The 13,332-nt window shown below is 39.1% G+C and overlaps 1 protein-coding gene across 1 annotated transcript in view; it reads left to right on the forward strand.

The window, feature by feature from the left end:
* The first annotated feature begins 2,319 nt into the window (after positions 1-2,319).
* Positions 2,320-13,332, forward strand: part of FGF12 (fibroblast growth factor 12) — a 556,824-nt gene continuing 545,811 nt past the window's right edge. The window contains exons 1-2 of the mRNA XM_027061187.2: positions 2,320-2,472; positions 2,651-2,792. Of these exons, the coding sequence (XP_026916988.1) occupies positions 2,780-2,792 (13 nt within the window). The 5' untranslated portion in view covers positions 2,320-2,472; positions 2,651-2,779. The remainder of the gene's footprint in view (positions 2,473-2,650; positions 2,793-13,332) is intronic.

Raw genomic sequence — 13,332 nt, forward strand, 5'->3', positions numbered from 1 at the left:
CAAACATTTATCAGCATTTCCTATATTGAAGACACCATACACTACCAAAATGAGTCAGGAGCCTATTTTTTAGTAAGGATGGAGAAGAGGAATGAGATACGCAGATAAATAATTATAATACAAAATAGAAGGTAATAAGTGATCTAAGACAGGGAAAGATACAGCAACATTGTTTTTTCTAACCGAGAACATTTTCAGATTGAAAGATTCAGGAAGACTGTGGGAGTGAGATGGAAGTGTAGTTGAATCTTGAGGAAAATATAAGATTTGCATATGTATACATTTGTGTTATTGGTGCAAGGAGGTGAAGATATTATAAGGATGACTATGTAAGTAAAAGTATGGAAAGGGTAAATCTTGAGGTTTGCTTATGATAATGGCAAATATTGTCTGCAAGTTAAGTTTGGAGAAGATTTGAAAGGTAGTTTGGATCCAGATAATACAAAGGTCTTGAATTTTTCATTTTTAATTTTGATTTTTGACTTTACACTAAATTTATTTCCCACTTAATAAAGCATCTGGGCTTGAAAAACTGAATAAAAATAATGAAAATTCACGAAGTCAGAGGTTCTCCCTATTGCCATTCACTGTAGATAATGAGAAGGTGGCTATATAAAAAATCATCGTAGACCATTGGGTTCTGAGCTTGGGTCTGCTCAACTATGTGACTCTTATCAAGTCAAGTACTCTTCCTGCCTCTCCATTTGCAAAATGGTAAATATTAAGGGTGTATATAGATCATTCTAATGGTGTCTTCTTTCCTGAAACTTTTGAGAGGGAAAGAATATGTAATGGGTGCAGTGTTAGGACCAGAAATTATTTATCCCAATGAAATAGGTGATTGTTCCTAAGGACCAACTCTACTCTCACCCTTAATTCTACTTCCTAAACCTATCAAATTTTAAAGAAAGCCCAAGATTTGTGATTTTTCCAAATATTTGCTTGGGCGTGCAATGGGAGAGCCTAAACATTAGTAGATGCTAGGTTGTGGCCTCTGCAATCCCATACTGTAGTGTTTTAATTCCCCAGTGCTGAATGGAGGCAGGCTTTGCTGAGCCATAGCAGTTCAGCAGGAGTCCTCTGCTACTAAATGTCCATGTTTGGCGGAACCCTCATGATTAATATTTGTAATCATGGCCCTAAGGCATTGGAAAATCCCAGTATGCTTTCTGAATCACCAGAAGGAGACTGAATTATAGTCTGCCTCAGGTTTCTTGTTGGGAGTCTATTTTACTGCATTTCAATGGTTTGATAATTGGGATTAGAAGTCTACTGTGGAGGGATCTTTGTGTAATCTGAAGTGTGTGATTAATTTGCACATCTCTCTCTTTAACCACTCCAGATAACAGAGTGTTCTAGGATCCTTTTTATGCCTGAAAATAAGACTTATACTTAAGGAGAGTATATTCTCTTAGGAGAATTTGGACTATTGGAAAAAAAAAGATAATAAGTACCTACTTTTTTTCCTATTAAACATTTTACAGATTAACTGTAGTGTGGGCTTTAACAAATATTCTGTTAGGAAAGTAGTGCTTCAAGGGATTGTGGCTTTGCAACCCTTCCCTAGAACCTCATATAAGACAAACACTCTTCCTCTGCACTTTTATAAAAATGATTATGGGTACAGTGTTAAAGTGCGTATTATCAATAAGGTAACATCCCACCTTTGGGGACTTTGCTGCTTGGTAGATTGTTGAAAAGAAGCTAAAAAGAACACCTCACAAAGTCCTCAGTGGCTTTGTTGGGAGAACTTTAGAAGTGTTGGAGCCTGTTGATGGAACAATTTTGAGGTCAAGGCCAAAGAGATCTTAGGGAAGGAAGCAAACTCCGAGTCTGAGTAGCAGAGAAACGGGAGAATATTAACCTTTAGTACCTCCATGATGACACCCATCTCATCCCCAAACAAAACAAAAACAAATAGGAGAATGCAAAGAGAAATATAAAGTCAGGGGAAGTGGGTAGAGGAAAGGGAAGCATACATCTGGAAAGTTACTGCAGCAAGTAGGAAGAGAACCCCAAACTGTGACCACTAAATAGGATTCATGAATCTCCTCTTCTCTCCCTTCTGCTTCTGAATAAAGCCATACCTAGCTCAGAGACCCTAGCCGCCTCTAAGGCTTCCGTAATCCATCCTGGAAAATCGTACGAAATTGATGCACAATCCCAATCCAATCCATTTTCTAGTTAGCAAAGGAAAATCCGGTCCGGCGTTTATTTTTAGCAGCGCTTCCCAGTGACCGAATGCTACAGCTCCTCAGCTAGGATAACTGAGGACCGTATTGGGGAGAGCGGCGAAGGGGGGCGGGGGAGCGGGAGGCGGCGAAAAGGGGGGGGGGGGGGGACGCCCTGCGCATGCGTGCCAGCGCCCATGCAAATCTGCTGTACATCCAGAGAGCAAAGTGGGATGATCTGTCACTACACCTGCAGCACCACGCTCGGAGGACAGCTCCTGCTGGCAGCTTCCAGACCCAGGTAAAAAAAAAAAAAAAAAAAGAAAGAAAGAAAACAAAAAAATCTGAGCGGGCACCATGCATGCATTTCAATACCAGATACGCGTCGCAACCCATCCCCTGTAGAGGCAATCTGCTGCTGCTAAGTGTCCTTTGGTGCCTCATTGCAGCTTCAAGGTTTAAGAAATCCCATCTTTCAGGAAGCCTGAGGGGAAGGAAGGAAGTACGGGCGAAATCATCAGATTGGCTTCCCAGATTTGGGAATCTGAAGCGGGCCCACATCTTCCGGCCAACTTCCATTGAACTTCCAGCACTCGAAAGGGACCGAAATGGAGAGCAAAGGTATGTGGTTGTCCCCATCGGGGGACTTCCCTCTGGATGTGCGTGTGGCCAGGGCAGTCCTCAGCGAGGGGACTGCAGTGCTTGGGGAGCGAGCATCATACTAGGTCGATAGGAGGAGATGCTATGTCCGTTGCAGCACCAGGGGAGTGTGGCAGGAAGGCGACTTCTTTTTAACTCCCACAGCTTGGAAGACAGTGTTTAATACTCCATCAGTTGCGTAGTGAAGTGTGATGAGTTTTTTTTTTTTTTTCTTTTTGGGTGGGTGGGGGGAGAGTCTTTAGATGATGGGGGAGGAGAGATGTGTTGGTAAAGCAGTTTCTTTTCTGTAGAGTGGATGGGCTCAAATAATATATTTCATTTGCTTTAGGATTGCTGGCAGGCATGTTTGTATCTGATATACAGTAATGCATTGCTATTAAAAAATGTTTGGATTTCTTCACCCCCACCCCATAAAGATGGTATTTCTGGGCGTGTATGACCACATCCTACTGCATTTTGAATATATATCAGCAGACAAATTGGGTCTATTTGAAACAGTGTGCGTTAGAACTGACCTCTAAGGAGAACAGTGTATCAGAGTACTGCTTGGCTCCCAAGCGTGATGCATTTACTAGTTCTGGACATGTATATATTAATATTCTCCTCATAAGCAAATCTGCATACTATACACATACGAACTGGTAAATGAACTATAAAAATCAACTTGTGATGACATATTTAACAAACAAAATGACTATTACAGTTGTAAGGCTGATTATCCTTCGGGTTTAACTCCATCTATGCAGGTTTCTTCCTCCTCCTCCTCCTCCTCCCCCTCCTCCTCCTCTTTCTCCTCCTCTTCCTCCTCCTCCTCCTCCCCCTTCAAACACCCACCAGGTTGCAAGAACCTTGAGTGATGTGGTCAGATACCCAGTAGGAATATTGGATGTATTTAATTCTGGTGAAATCAGAAGAAATGATGTCAACTTTTATGAAACTATATTCATTACCCAGAACTCGAGAAGCTATATTTGAAACAAGGTTTTATTTTTAAACCAGGAATGTCAGTCATCGTGGCAATGTGCTCAGATCAGGGAATGGTGGGGGGTTACCTATTTCTGAGCTGACTAGTAAAAACAGAGTGTCGATCAATAGCAGGTATATGTTCAGTAAAGTATTTTAAGTATTTAATTAGAAGAGTTCAGTATTTGAACCTAGGAGAGCATTTACAGTATGAAAAGAACTGAATTAACATGGATTTACACTAGTTGGCAATTTTCAAATTAGACAGATTATCTTTAGGATTTGCTGATGGGCATTTCTATGTTCAATAATGATGTACCTACATGAGAGTGTCCATGTCTCTTATATAGATGAGGCATATATTTATTAACTCTTGTGTAATCCGTTTTTAAATGAGAAGCCAGTTTTAACTCATAGAGATCTGTAATATTCTAGTTGATTATTTCTGGAACATAAGTTAACAACAGAGAGTATCATTTTACTCTAAAGCAGTTTTTTTTTTTTTTTTGCACTTAGATGACACCTGCTATTTGGTTATTAAACTTTATTTGGCAAGGGTTCCGAGTAACACTTTTGCTTCCAATTTATATACTAATTTTTGATCCACCATATACAGAGGATGTATCTCTTAGTGATTGTTACTTCCCTTCTTTGCCCATAAAATATGCTACATATCACTCAAAGTGCCAGGTGATTTATATCTCAGGTTGATAACAGTAGCGTTCTAGCCATTAAGTACTGCCAATCTTGGGAATTTGGAATGGAGAAAGAATCTCAGAAATGTATCTGAGAAGAATCAGGCCAGAAGTTGTATGCCAATCCAGATCGCAGTGATACAGGCATGATTCACAGCACTGACCCAAAGGCAATGAAGAATTTTGCCTTTATTGTGGTCGTTTTGCAGTGGTACCAAATTGCTTCAGGCACAAGACACAGTGAAAGTTCTTTTGCATTTGGTTCTTAGACTTCCTTTAAAAAAACGAATTAACCAGGTAGTGATCATATTAAGAATGGCTAATTACTTACACATTAGCTTCACTTTCTAAGTTGAGGCAAATGGCACAGGAAAAATGGTAGCTAACTTGAAATTTTTATTATAGAAGAAAAAAAAGTATATTGAGAGAAGTATATCCATATCTCATTCTAATTGATGCATCTTTCATACTTTATGCTCTCATGCACAAACTTCCTTCCCCCGCAGATTTAAATCTAATTCTAGGAAGACATTCTCAAATGTAAGTACATCTAATTTTCTTTTCTATAGGAAACTCTTTTAACATAGATTCAAAGAGTGTTACTGAATGATTCAGTTGAGGGTTCAAGAGTTCTTCATTTCAGAAAAAAAAATCTAATGGCCCAATTAATCTTGAATCTTGTTGCCAGCATTTGACAACCTTCACATTACCTCCAGCATTTGAAAACCTTTCTTAGAACACTTGTCCAGAGTCTCTAGCAGAACATCAGGTTACAAATAGGATAAAAATTTTTTGCTTCCTTATTACTTTGCATCACTTCCTATCATCCAGGGTAAGGAGGAGAGGAAAATAAATCAATTGACCTAGCAACCAATCATGATCTAATTTCAGTGATTTTTATGCACCATGATAATTAATATTGCCTCAAAGATTTGGGTTGGTTCACAGTCTGACCAGCTTTGACAGAATTTATGTCTTGCAGTGGTTCACAAACTTTGCTACACATTAGAATCATCTGGCATGCTTTTTAAACATCCTCATGCCTGGCCAAATCCCTACCACTGACATCAGAATGTTGAGGTGTAAGAGAGGCACAGGTATTTTTTAAAGATGCCAGGTGCAGCAATGTTTGGACACCACTAATTTAGATTCTTGATAATCAAAATGTGATTTGAAGACTAGCTTTTTAGAAGTACAGAATCTGGATTTTTATTCTAGGCTTACTGGACCAGAATCTGATTTTTAACAACATCCCCAGGTAATGTACATGCCCATTAAAGTTTGAGAAGCCTTGATTTAGAGTGACGCAAGAGGTTCTCTGTCCCTCTCTCTCATCTTCTTTTTGCCTTTTTCTGCCTGCACCACATCTTTTCTTTGTCTAGCTAGGTTCTAAACCTCTGGCTGGCATATTAGAAACACCTGTGGAGCATTTAAAGCATAAAGATGCTTAGGGCACACCTCTAGACATTCTGATTTAATTGGTTCCGGAGTGGAACCTGGGTGTAGGTATTTTTGAAAAGCTCCCCGGTGATGCTAATAGCTAGCCAGAATTAACCACTGGTCTAGGTCTTTGCTATTCAAGGTGTGGCCAATAGACAAGCAGCATTAGCATCATCTGGGAACTTATTAGAAATTCAGAACGCCAGGCCCTACCCTAGACTTACTGAATCAACATGCATTTCAGTAAAATCTGCTGGTCATTTGCATGCACATTAAAGTGGGAGAAGCACAGGTCTAGGTCTTAGGGAACTGATTGTATCTAAGACTGCCACCTCCGTATAGAGGATGTGATATCCTGTAATCAGTACGGAAGCTCCTGGATATGTGGTCATGTTATAGGTCTTTGGTTGCTTTTGGAAAGAATGGGAATGAGATGGAAAAGACATTGCTTGTTTTATGGTTAGATCAGAAAATGGATTCACTTTTAAATACCCTCTCTGCTCTTCCTCAAGCCATTTAACTTTCAACCCCCGATTATCTTTGAACACTTATTCTGTAGGTCCATTCTGAGCTTCTGACAATATCCTGGTATTAACCCAGGGTAGTGTGATATTAGACTGCTTAAATCAAGGTATGTCTTAGAGTGAATATTGCCTTAACCTCTTCCCATGGGCCTATGGCCCTGTTTAACTCCTTTGAGATTTATTTGATGTGCCCCTTGCTCCACAAAATCTTCCCTGACCTCCCTGCCATCTAACTGGTATTTTGTTGGCATACTTTATGTGACCTAAGTATTGTTTGTCTCCCACATAATGCATTTCCTACAATCAGCATTGCAATCTTTGTGTTCTTTATTTAAACAAGTATTTACTGAATACCTGCTATATTCTCAATGTGCCTGCTTCTGAGACTAAAAGAAAACTAAGATGCAGTCCCCAGTCTTAAAGATCTCCTTCTCATGACTCCACTAATAGATTAACCTTCCTGCAGGCATCATCTGAACTTCTTACACTCCTGCAGCTACCCAGCTGCCTGCTTCAGCTAAAACATTTTTGTTTACCATAGCGGAGTTCTGGTTACATATGTTGGCCTGAATGGCCTGACTTAGTTTACCATGCCATGTTCATGCATTCAGTAGAGAGTAAATCAAGAGAGGTGAAAGATGTTTGGGTACCAGAAACATCAGTTTGATTCCAGAACGTAGAAGGCAGTGACCTGACCTGCTTTCTCTGTAGAGAACTGCACATGTATTCCCAGTGAAGATTCAACTCTCTTCTGGGTTTCACATCAACCATTAGAGTCGAACCAGGGGCATGAACCAATATATTTAAGGCACAGAACAGTTGTTTCTCTGAAACCAGAGTGACTCACTTTGTAGGAGAGAAGGGAAATGTATCTGTAGTAACTAGTTGAGCAGATCTGGGAAGTGATTTTAAGAAAAGCTATTTCATGCTTTAAAAAAAAATCCCAAACTCTGAGGCCATTGTGGTGGGATAGGTAAAATATAATGCAGTAAAAAACATAACAATAGAAGAGGCATTGGGCATGAGATCCTTTTTGCTACCCCAGCTCTAATAAGTAACCTTGGGCAAATCATTTTCTTTCTCTTTTGAGTCTCATGATTCTTACGTTGTAAAGGGAGTTCATTTCATTGAATTCAAAAGGTTTACTTAGTTGCTGCATTGTTCCAAGAGCATTGTTAAATGCAGGGTATGGGGATATAAATAGTGCATTGACTTGCCCTCTAGGAGCTTCCTTCTGTTCTGGAGACACATGAACAGACTCAGGAGCTGTTTATTTCCAACATCGTATGTCTTTTCCTTATTCATTTTTCAGTGCTGGTGGTTGCCCAGAGGCTAGAGTATAAAGTCTTACAGTGATTAATGGCCTCTATAGGGACACTTGACATTCCACAGCAGCAGTGCCTACCTTTTGTTCCCCTTTTGGTTTATCTAAACAAAATTATTGTGTGGGGAAAACATCTGAACTCAAGCTAAGTATCTATTCTAAAAGCGGTCTGGCTGACCAGCTACCTTGCCAGTAACCTACTGTCTGATTTAGGCACTTATTGTGAGGTGTGTTAGCATCAGGAATGAGTCCAGAGGTGGCAGCAAGCAGTGCCACCCCTTACCTCTGTCTCTATGCCTTTAAGCTTCTGAAGTACTGACCCTATTAGGTATGCTGTCTTGTACCCATTACATGGACCAGTAGTGGTAAATTGGATTTTCTGACTTGTCTCGTTTTAACTGCCGCAAATAACATTCATGAGACACTTTGTATTCTTTCTAGGGGCTTTTAAGACATATCATCTCCCTTCAAACCCTGTGATTAGGCATTTTAACTTCATTTTATAGATAGCAAAAACAGAGGCTCAGAAAGACTAAGTGACTTAGGCAACTCATCTTTGTTTCTCTGTGAAATAAGAATTACTGTACCCACCCCAAACCCCGCATTATAATATCATGATTATGAAATTAAACGCATACCAGTAAAGCATGCAGAGTTCTGTAGAATCACACTTAGTCTTTTGTTATTATTAGATGTGTTTGTCTTTTCCCTAGAATGTGAGATCCTGGAGGGAAGGAATTGGTCCTTTGCTACCTTTGTAGTTTTAGAAGCCAATGTGTCGCATGGATACTCAACAAATCTTCCCTGTTGATTTCTGCAAAGGCTTTAATTTACTAAAAGGGATTTCTTCTGTGCTTAGTCTATATTTCTATAGTAACTCCTTGAACACCTGAATTTGTATCTGTTTTGCTAGGACTTAGTTGTGAGGCAGTTATATAATAACATCGTGTGGGTTTGGGGATGGGGATAGATTGGGTCAAGTATTACACCTTGAATGGTTTAAAATACAGACAGTGTAAAATCTGATGACTAATAGCATTCTCCATCAGGGGTGCACATCAAAATCATTGGGTATGCATGGTACACAGCACTGGGATATTTAAGAAGCACCTCAGATGGTTAGGGTGTGCATTCTCAATTAGGAACCAATAGATAAGCCATGGGGGGGAATTAATATGAAAATATAACATGTACCTGAGTCACTCATCAGGAACACTACAGGACTCCCACTGCCTGGATCTTGACTATTATTATCTTAAGTGTTAAGAGAGTGTGACACATAGACAAGAGACCTAATTCCTGTACTATAGGCTTGGGATAGAAAATAGACAGGTCAATAGACTGTGGGTGTCTGAGGCTAAGAAGACACATCTTTTTCCCCAATTATCTTCATCTCTGCATTAGCATCCTTGCACTCAGAACATGGTGGATTTTTTTCCCAGGATCTATGTCTATAGTTCTAATTTTAGTTTGCTCTTCTCTCCAGTTACTTTTTCAAACAATCTCTGTCTCCTTGTCTTTGGGAATGTGGGATTCCCACCCCAGAGGAGGCCATGGTATTTCGCTCCTGTGATACAATTGAGGGTACCTTGGAAGAAGTCCCAAAGGACACCTGTTGCTCCTCCACAGACCCTTGTTCTTTTCCCCTTTTTTACAAATCATAGACTGGCTTCTTAACTGAGACAAACCCCATCACCAGTGATTCAGAGAGTGCAGATAATGGAAAGTGGACTTTAAACTATGCAAAAGAAGGATAGGAAGTTGTTATTTTGTAGTTGGGGTTTTTGTTGCTCTCCTCATTGTGGATTGCCATTAGCCTGAGAAGCAGCCCAAAGGGACTGGACTGCAAAAAAACAAACTCAGAAGCTTTTACAGGCCATTCAGAAGATAACTAAATGTATCAGATTCCCTTTACCAGAAGATAGGAGGAAGCAGCAATACCAATCTGCCAATAATGTGTCCATCTCTTCCTACCCCATTCATTCTTACAGTTATGACCCGTGTGAAATGGTTTTTCTCGAACCCTTAAATACCGATAATATTCAAACAGGTGGAGCAAACCTCAACACAGGGCAAGTTGGGACATTCTTTTTCAACTTTTTGGAAACCAAAAACCTAGATATGTTTCTGGCTTTAAAAAAAATGACATAATCATTCTAATTGTTAACATCTAGGAAGTTTAAAATTAAATTATTCGAGCAGTTTTCTCCTAAGGCACTTCTTTCATTTCAAAATATTTTTAACATTTCTAGTACTATTTAAAATTGAATTTGATTTGCTTCTTTTTCTCTTCTGGGATTTAAAGGAGAAGTATTTGCTACATGTCAAGAGAAAGGTTGCCATGCAAATCATGCTTTATTTGCAAGTCTACAAATGATTTAAAAGGAGATGACATAGGTACTTTTTACCTGTGGACTTTGCATTGGCATCAGCATAAAAAAGCAAAGTGATGATGCAAATAGAGCAAAACCCTCAATAATACTGAGGCAAGGGAGACAACTAAAGCAATTTTAAAACAAGGCAGTTTGTTGATTTATTTAATAAGCAGTACTTATTGATTACCTAGTATGTGTTTGGATTCTCTGAGTTTTTCAAACTGGGGATGCACACTAAAGGGATTGCAAACTGATGTGATCCACTGAGGCACAGAAAACATGCTGCATGTTCTGATGAAATAAAACTAAAACCATGAAACAAACTCTTAACAAACTGCGGATTGATGGAGGGAGGTGAGAAAATGGGTTAAATAGGTGAGGGGGATTCAGGAGGGCACTTGTGATGAGCACTGGGTGTTGTATATAAGTGATGAATCACTGTATTTTACACCTGAAACTAATATTATAGTATGTTAACAATCTTGAAACAATAAATAAATAAACAAATAAATAAAGTACTTTAATTAAAAAACACACAACAAAACTAATACATGCTAGAAAACCTCCCTTCAGGTTCTAGTCCCTGTATTCAATGGAGGAACTGGGGAATAATCTCTTCCATCTCCTCTCTGGAGCTCAGGGTCCTAAGTCTTTTTTTTTTTTTTTTTAACTTGATTTGCCTATTGTTTTCTATTTTCTTATTACAGAGAAACTGCTTTTTCAGCTACTTTGTATTCTTCCTTTACTTGGTCCTGTTTAGACTTGACGTCTACGGAAAATACAACGGGGTGGTCATTACTACCACATTAATTTTTAAAGACACACTATAGGTCTGAGCTAGATTTTTAATACTGTGAGTTGTGTGACTGACATTGCTAGGTCTATTGCTGAGTTGAGCAATTTATTTGGTTCCAAGTGAGAAAGGACTAAGATGAGGAGGTCAATTGCTACTTGGCTGGCATTTGTAGATTGCATGATTATGACCACATATAGGCCCAGGTATGTCGGAACTGAGTAGGGGCTGCGGGAGCCTTGTGGCAAAGACCCTGGCTGGGGAATCTGAAGATTTGGATTGAATCCTGCTTCCTGCCCCAACTGTTAATTTAGAGTTGCGCTGTCTTTGTTTCTTCATCTGTGAAACAAGGGTGGATTAGAGGCAAGATTCGTTTCATCTCTGGGATTGTCAGAACCAGCATTTGTGAGGTATTTATGTAGGTACCACAGTGGATAAATTCTGTTTAAGGATTTATGGTTGGTGCCTTGGTCTCCTATTTCTTTGGCTATCTGAGTGACATTTTCTCAACAGATTGTATATTATGCTTTTTTTTTTTATCCTCACACGGGTCTTCTTTACAATTAAGATTAGTTTATTTATAAATCAGTCATATGTGAAGTTGATTTGGTAGATACGGTTTTCTCCTTTCTCCCACCCTAACCAGCACCTCACCCCTAAAAAAAGGAAAGACAAACAGAATAATGCCAAGAAACCCAAGTGCTGAGTGTTTTACTGACGTAATAGAAGGAGATTTGATTTTCGTATAGCCCTCAATCAGCAGTAATATATTATTAAAAAATAATTGCGCTCAGTCCTTCAGTCTTCAAACAATTAAAAAACCGATAACTATCTCTTCTGATATTTGATTAGCTACAGATCATTTCAGATAGAAGATACATTTTCACTTCCAGATGAAAGTTATCCAAAGTCTAAGAGTTTCATGGTTAATAAGCTGAATTTCTTGAACGCACCAAGAATGAAATACAGTGATGAGGTGGAAATTTGACAGCCATTAACATGTTTATGAACATGAGTTACAATCAGAAATACTTGTGATATGATGATCCTTATAAAAAACAGTGATGTGGTTATATGTACTGATAATGTAGAATTTGTATGTCCATGGACAAAGAGTAGATTGTAATTTGCAAAAAAGTGGCAATATTTGGGTAATGCTAATTGAAGTATGAATGGATTTTTCCCCATTTTCAAAATTTTCACCAATATTTAAGTTTCTTGTTGTTGTTGTTGTTGTCGTTAATAAAGCATAGGTACACTGGGTATTGGGTTCAGTGATAATCTTTTAAACAAATCTACTCAAACTGAACTCAAGCAAATCCATGCTTCATGGTTTTATGCTTTATTCATGTGAGACATTGAAAGGACATTTGAAGAGATAATTGCCTTTTGAAATAATGTTAATGTAGCTTTTGCTATGTACCAAGCACTGTGTTTTACTGTATATTGACGCATTTAATCCTGATAACAATCCAGTGATTCAGGCACTATTGTTGTTCCTATTTTAGGAAGTAAAAAAACCAGTGATAGAGACTGTAAGTAACTTTCCCAGATTACACAGCTAGTAAGTGGCAGACTGGCTTTATCATCTGTGAGTTTAACCCCTACTGAAAGTCGAAGGCATATTTTGCTCTAGTCTGGTGAGTCTAGACTTATCTTTGTTATTGAAAACTAGCCCATCTTTGCACACACATGTTAAATGTGTACATTTTATTAAGTTTTAGGATGCCTGATCTCTGTAGGCTCAGTCTCCCCCAAGCTTCGGGCCAGTGAGAGTAGACTTGGGGCATCACTGGAAGTTCCTGCCTGATACCAGGTGGGTATGAGAAAGAGTCCTTTGTTCTTGTATGCCTTCTGTTGACTTCTAAACCCAATGGCTTAACTAACCATGGGGTTACAATTACCATTTTTTATTTTTATCTCACCTCCAATAGCTGTCCTGCATATCTGGGAAGCTCAGTGGTATGGTAGAAAGATTATAAGGCTTGAAGTCAGGGGCTCCTGGGTGGCTCAGTCGGGTGAGTGTCTGACTTCAGCTCAGGTCATGATCTCATGATTTGTGGGTTCAAGCCCTGTGTCGGGCTCTGTGCTGACAGCTCAGAGCCTGGAGCCTGCTTCAGATTCTGTGTCTCCCTCTCTCTCTCTGCCTCATCCCCGCTTGTGCTCTGTCTCTGTCTCTGTCTCTCTCTCAAAAATAAATAAACATTAAAAAAAAAGACTTAAAATCAGACATAACAACTAGCAACTTGTTAATCCCTATGGCTTGAGCAGGATTTGTCTCTGTGTCTTTGCCTCCTCATCTGTACAATGGCTGTTTCAAAATTGATGGGGCAAGGAAAGAAAATATATATAAAGAACCAAGTCTAAAATCAGTAGTCAATAATAAC

Source organism: Acinonyx jubatus, chromosome C2 (assembly GCF_027475565.1).
Source record: "Acinonyx jubatus isolate Ajub_Pintada_27869175 chromosome C2, VMU_Ajub_asm_v1.0, whole genome shotgun sequence".
In the NCBI taxonomy this organism is placed as follows: Eukaryota; Metazoa; Chordata; class Mammalia; order Carnivora; family Felidae; genus Acinonyx; species Acinonyx jubatus.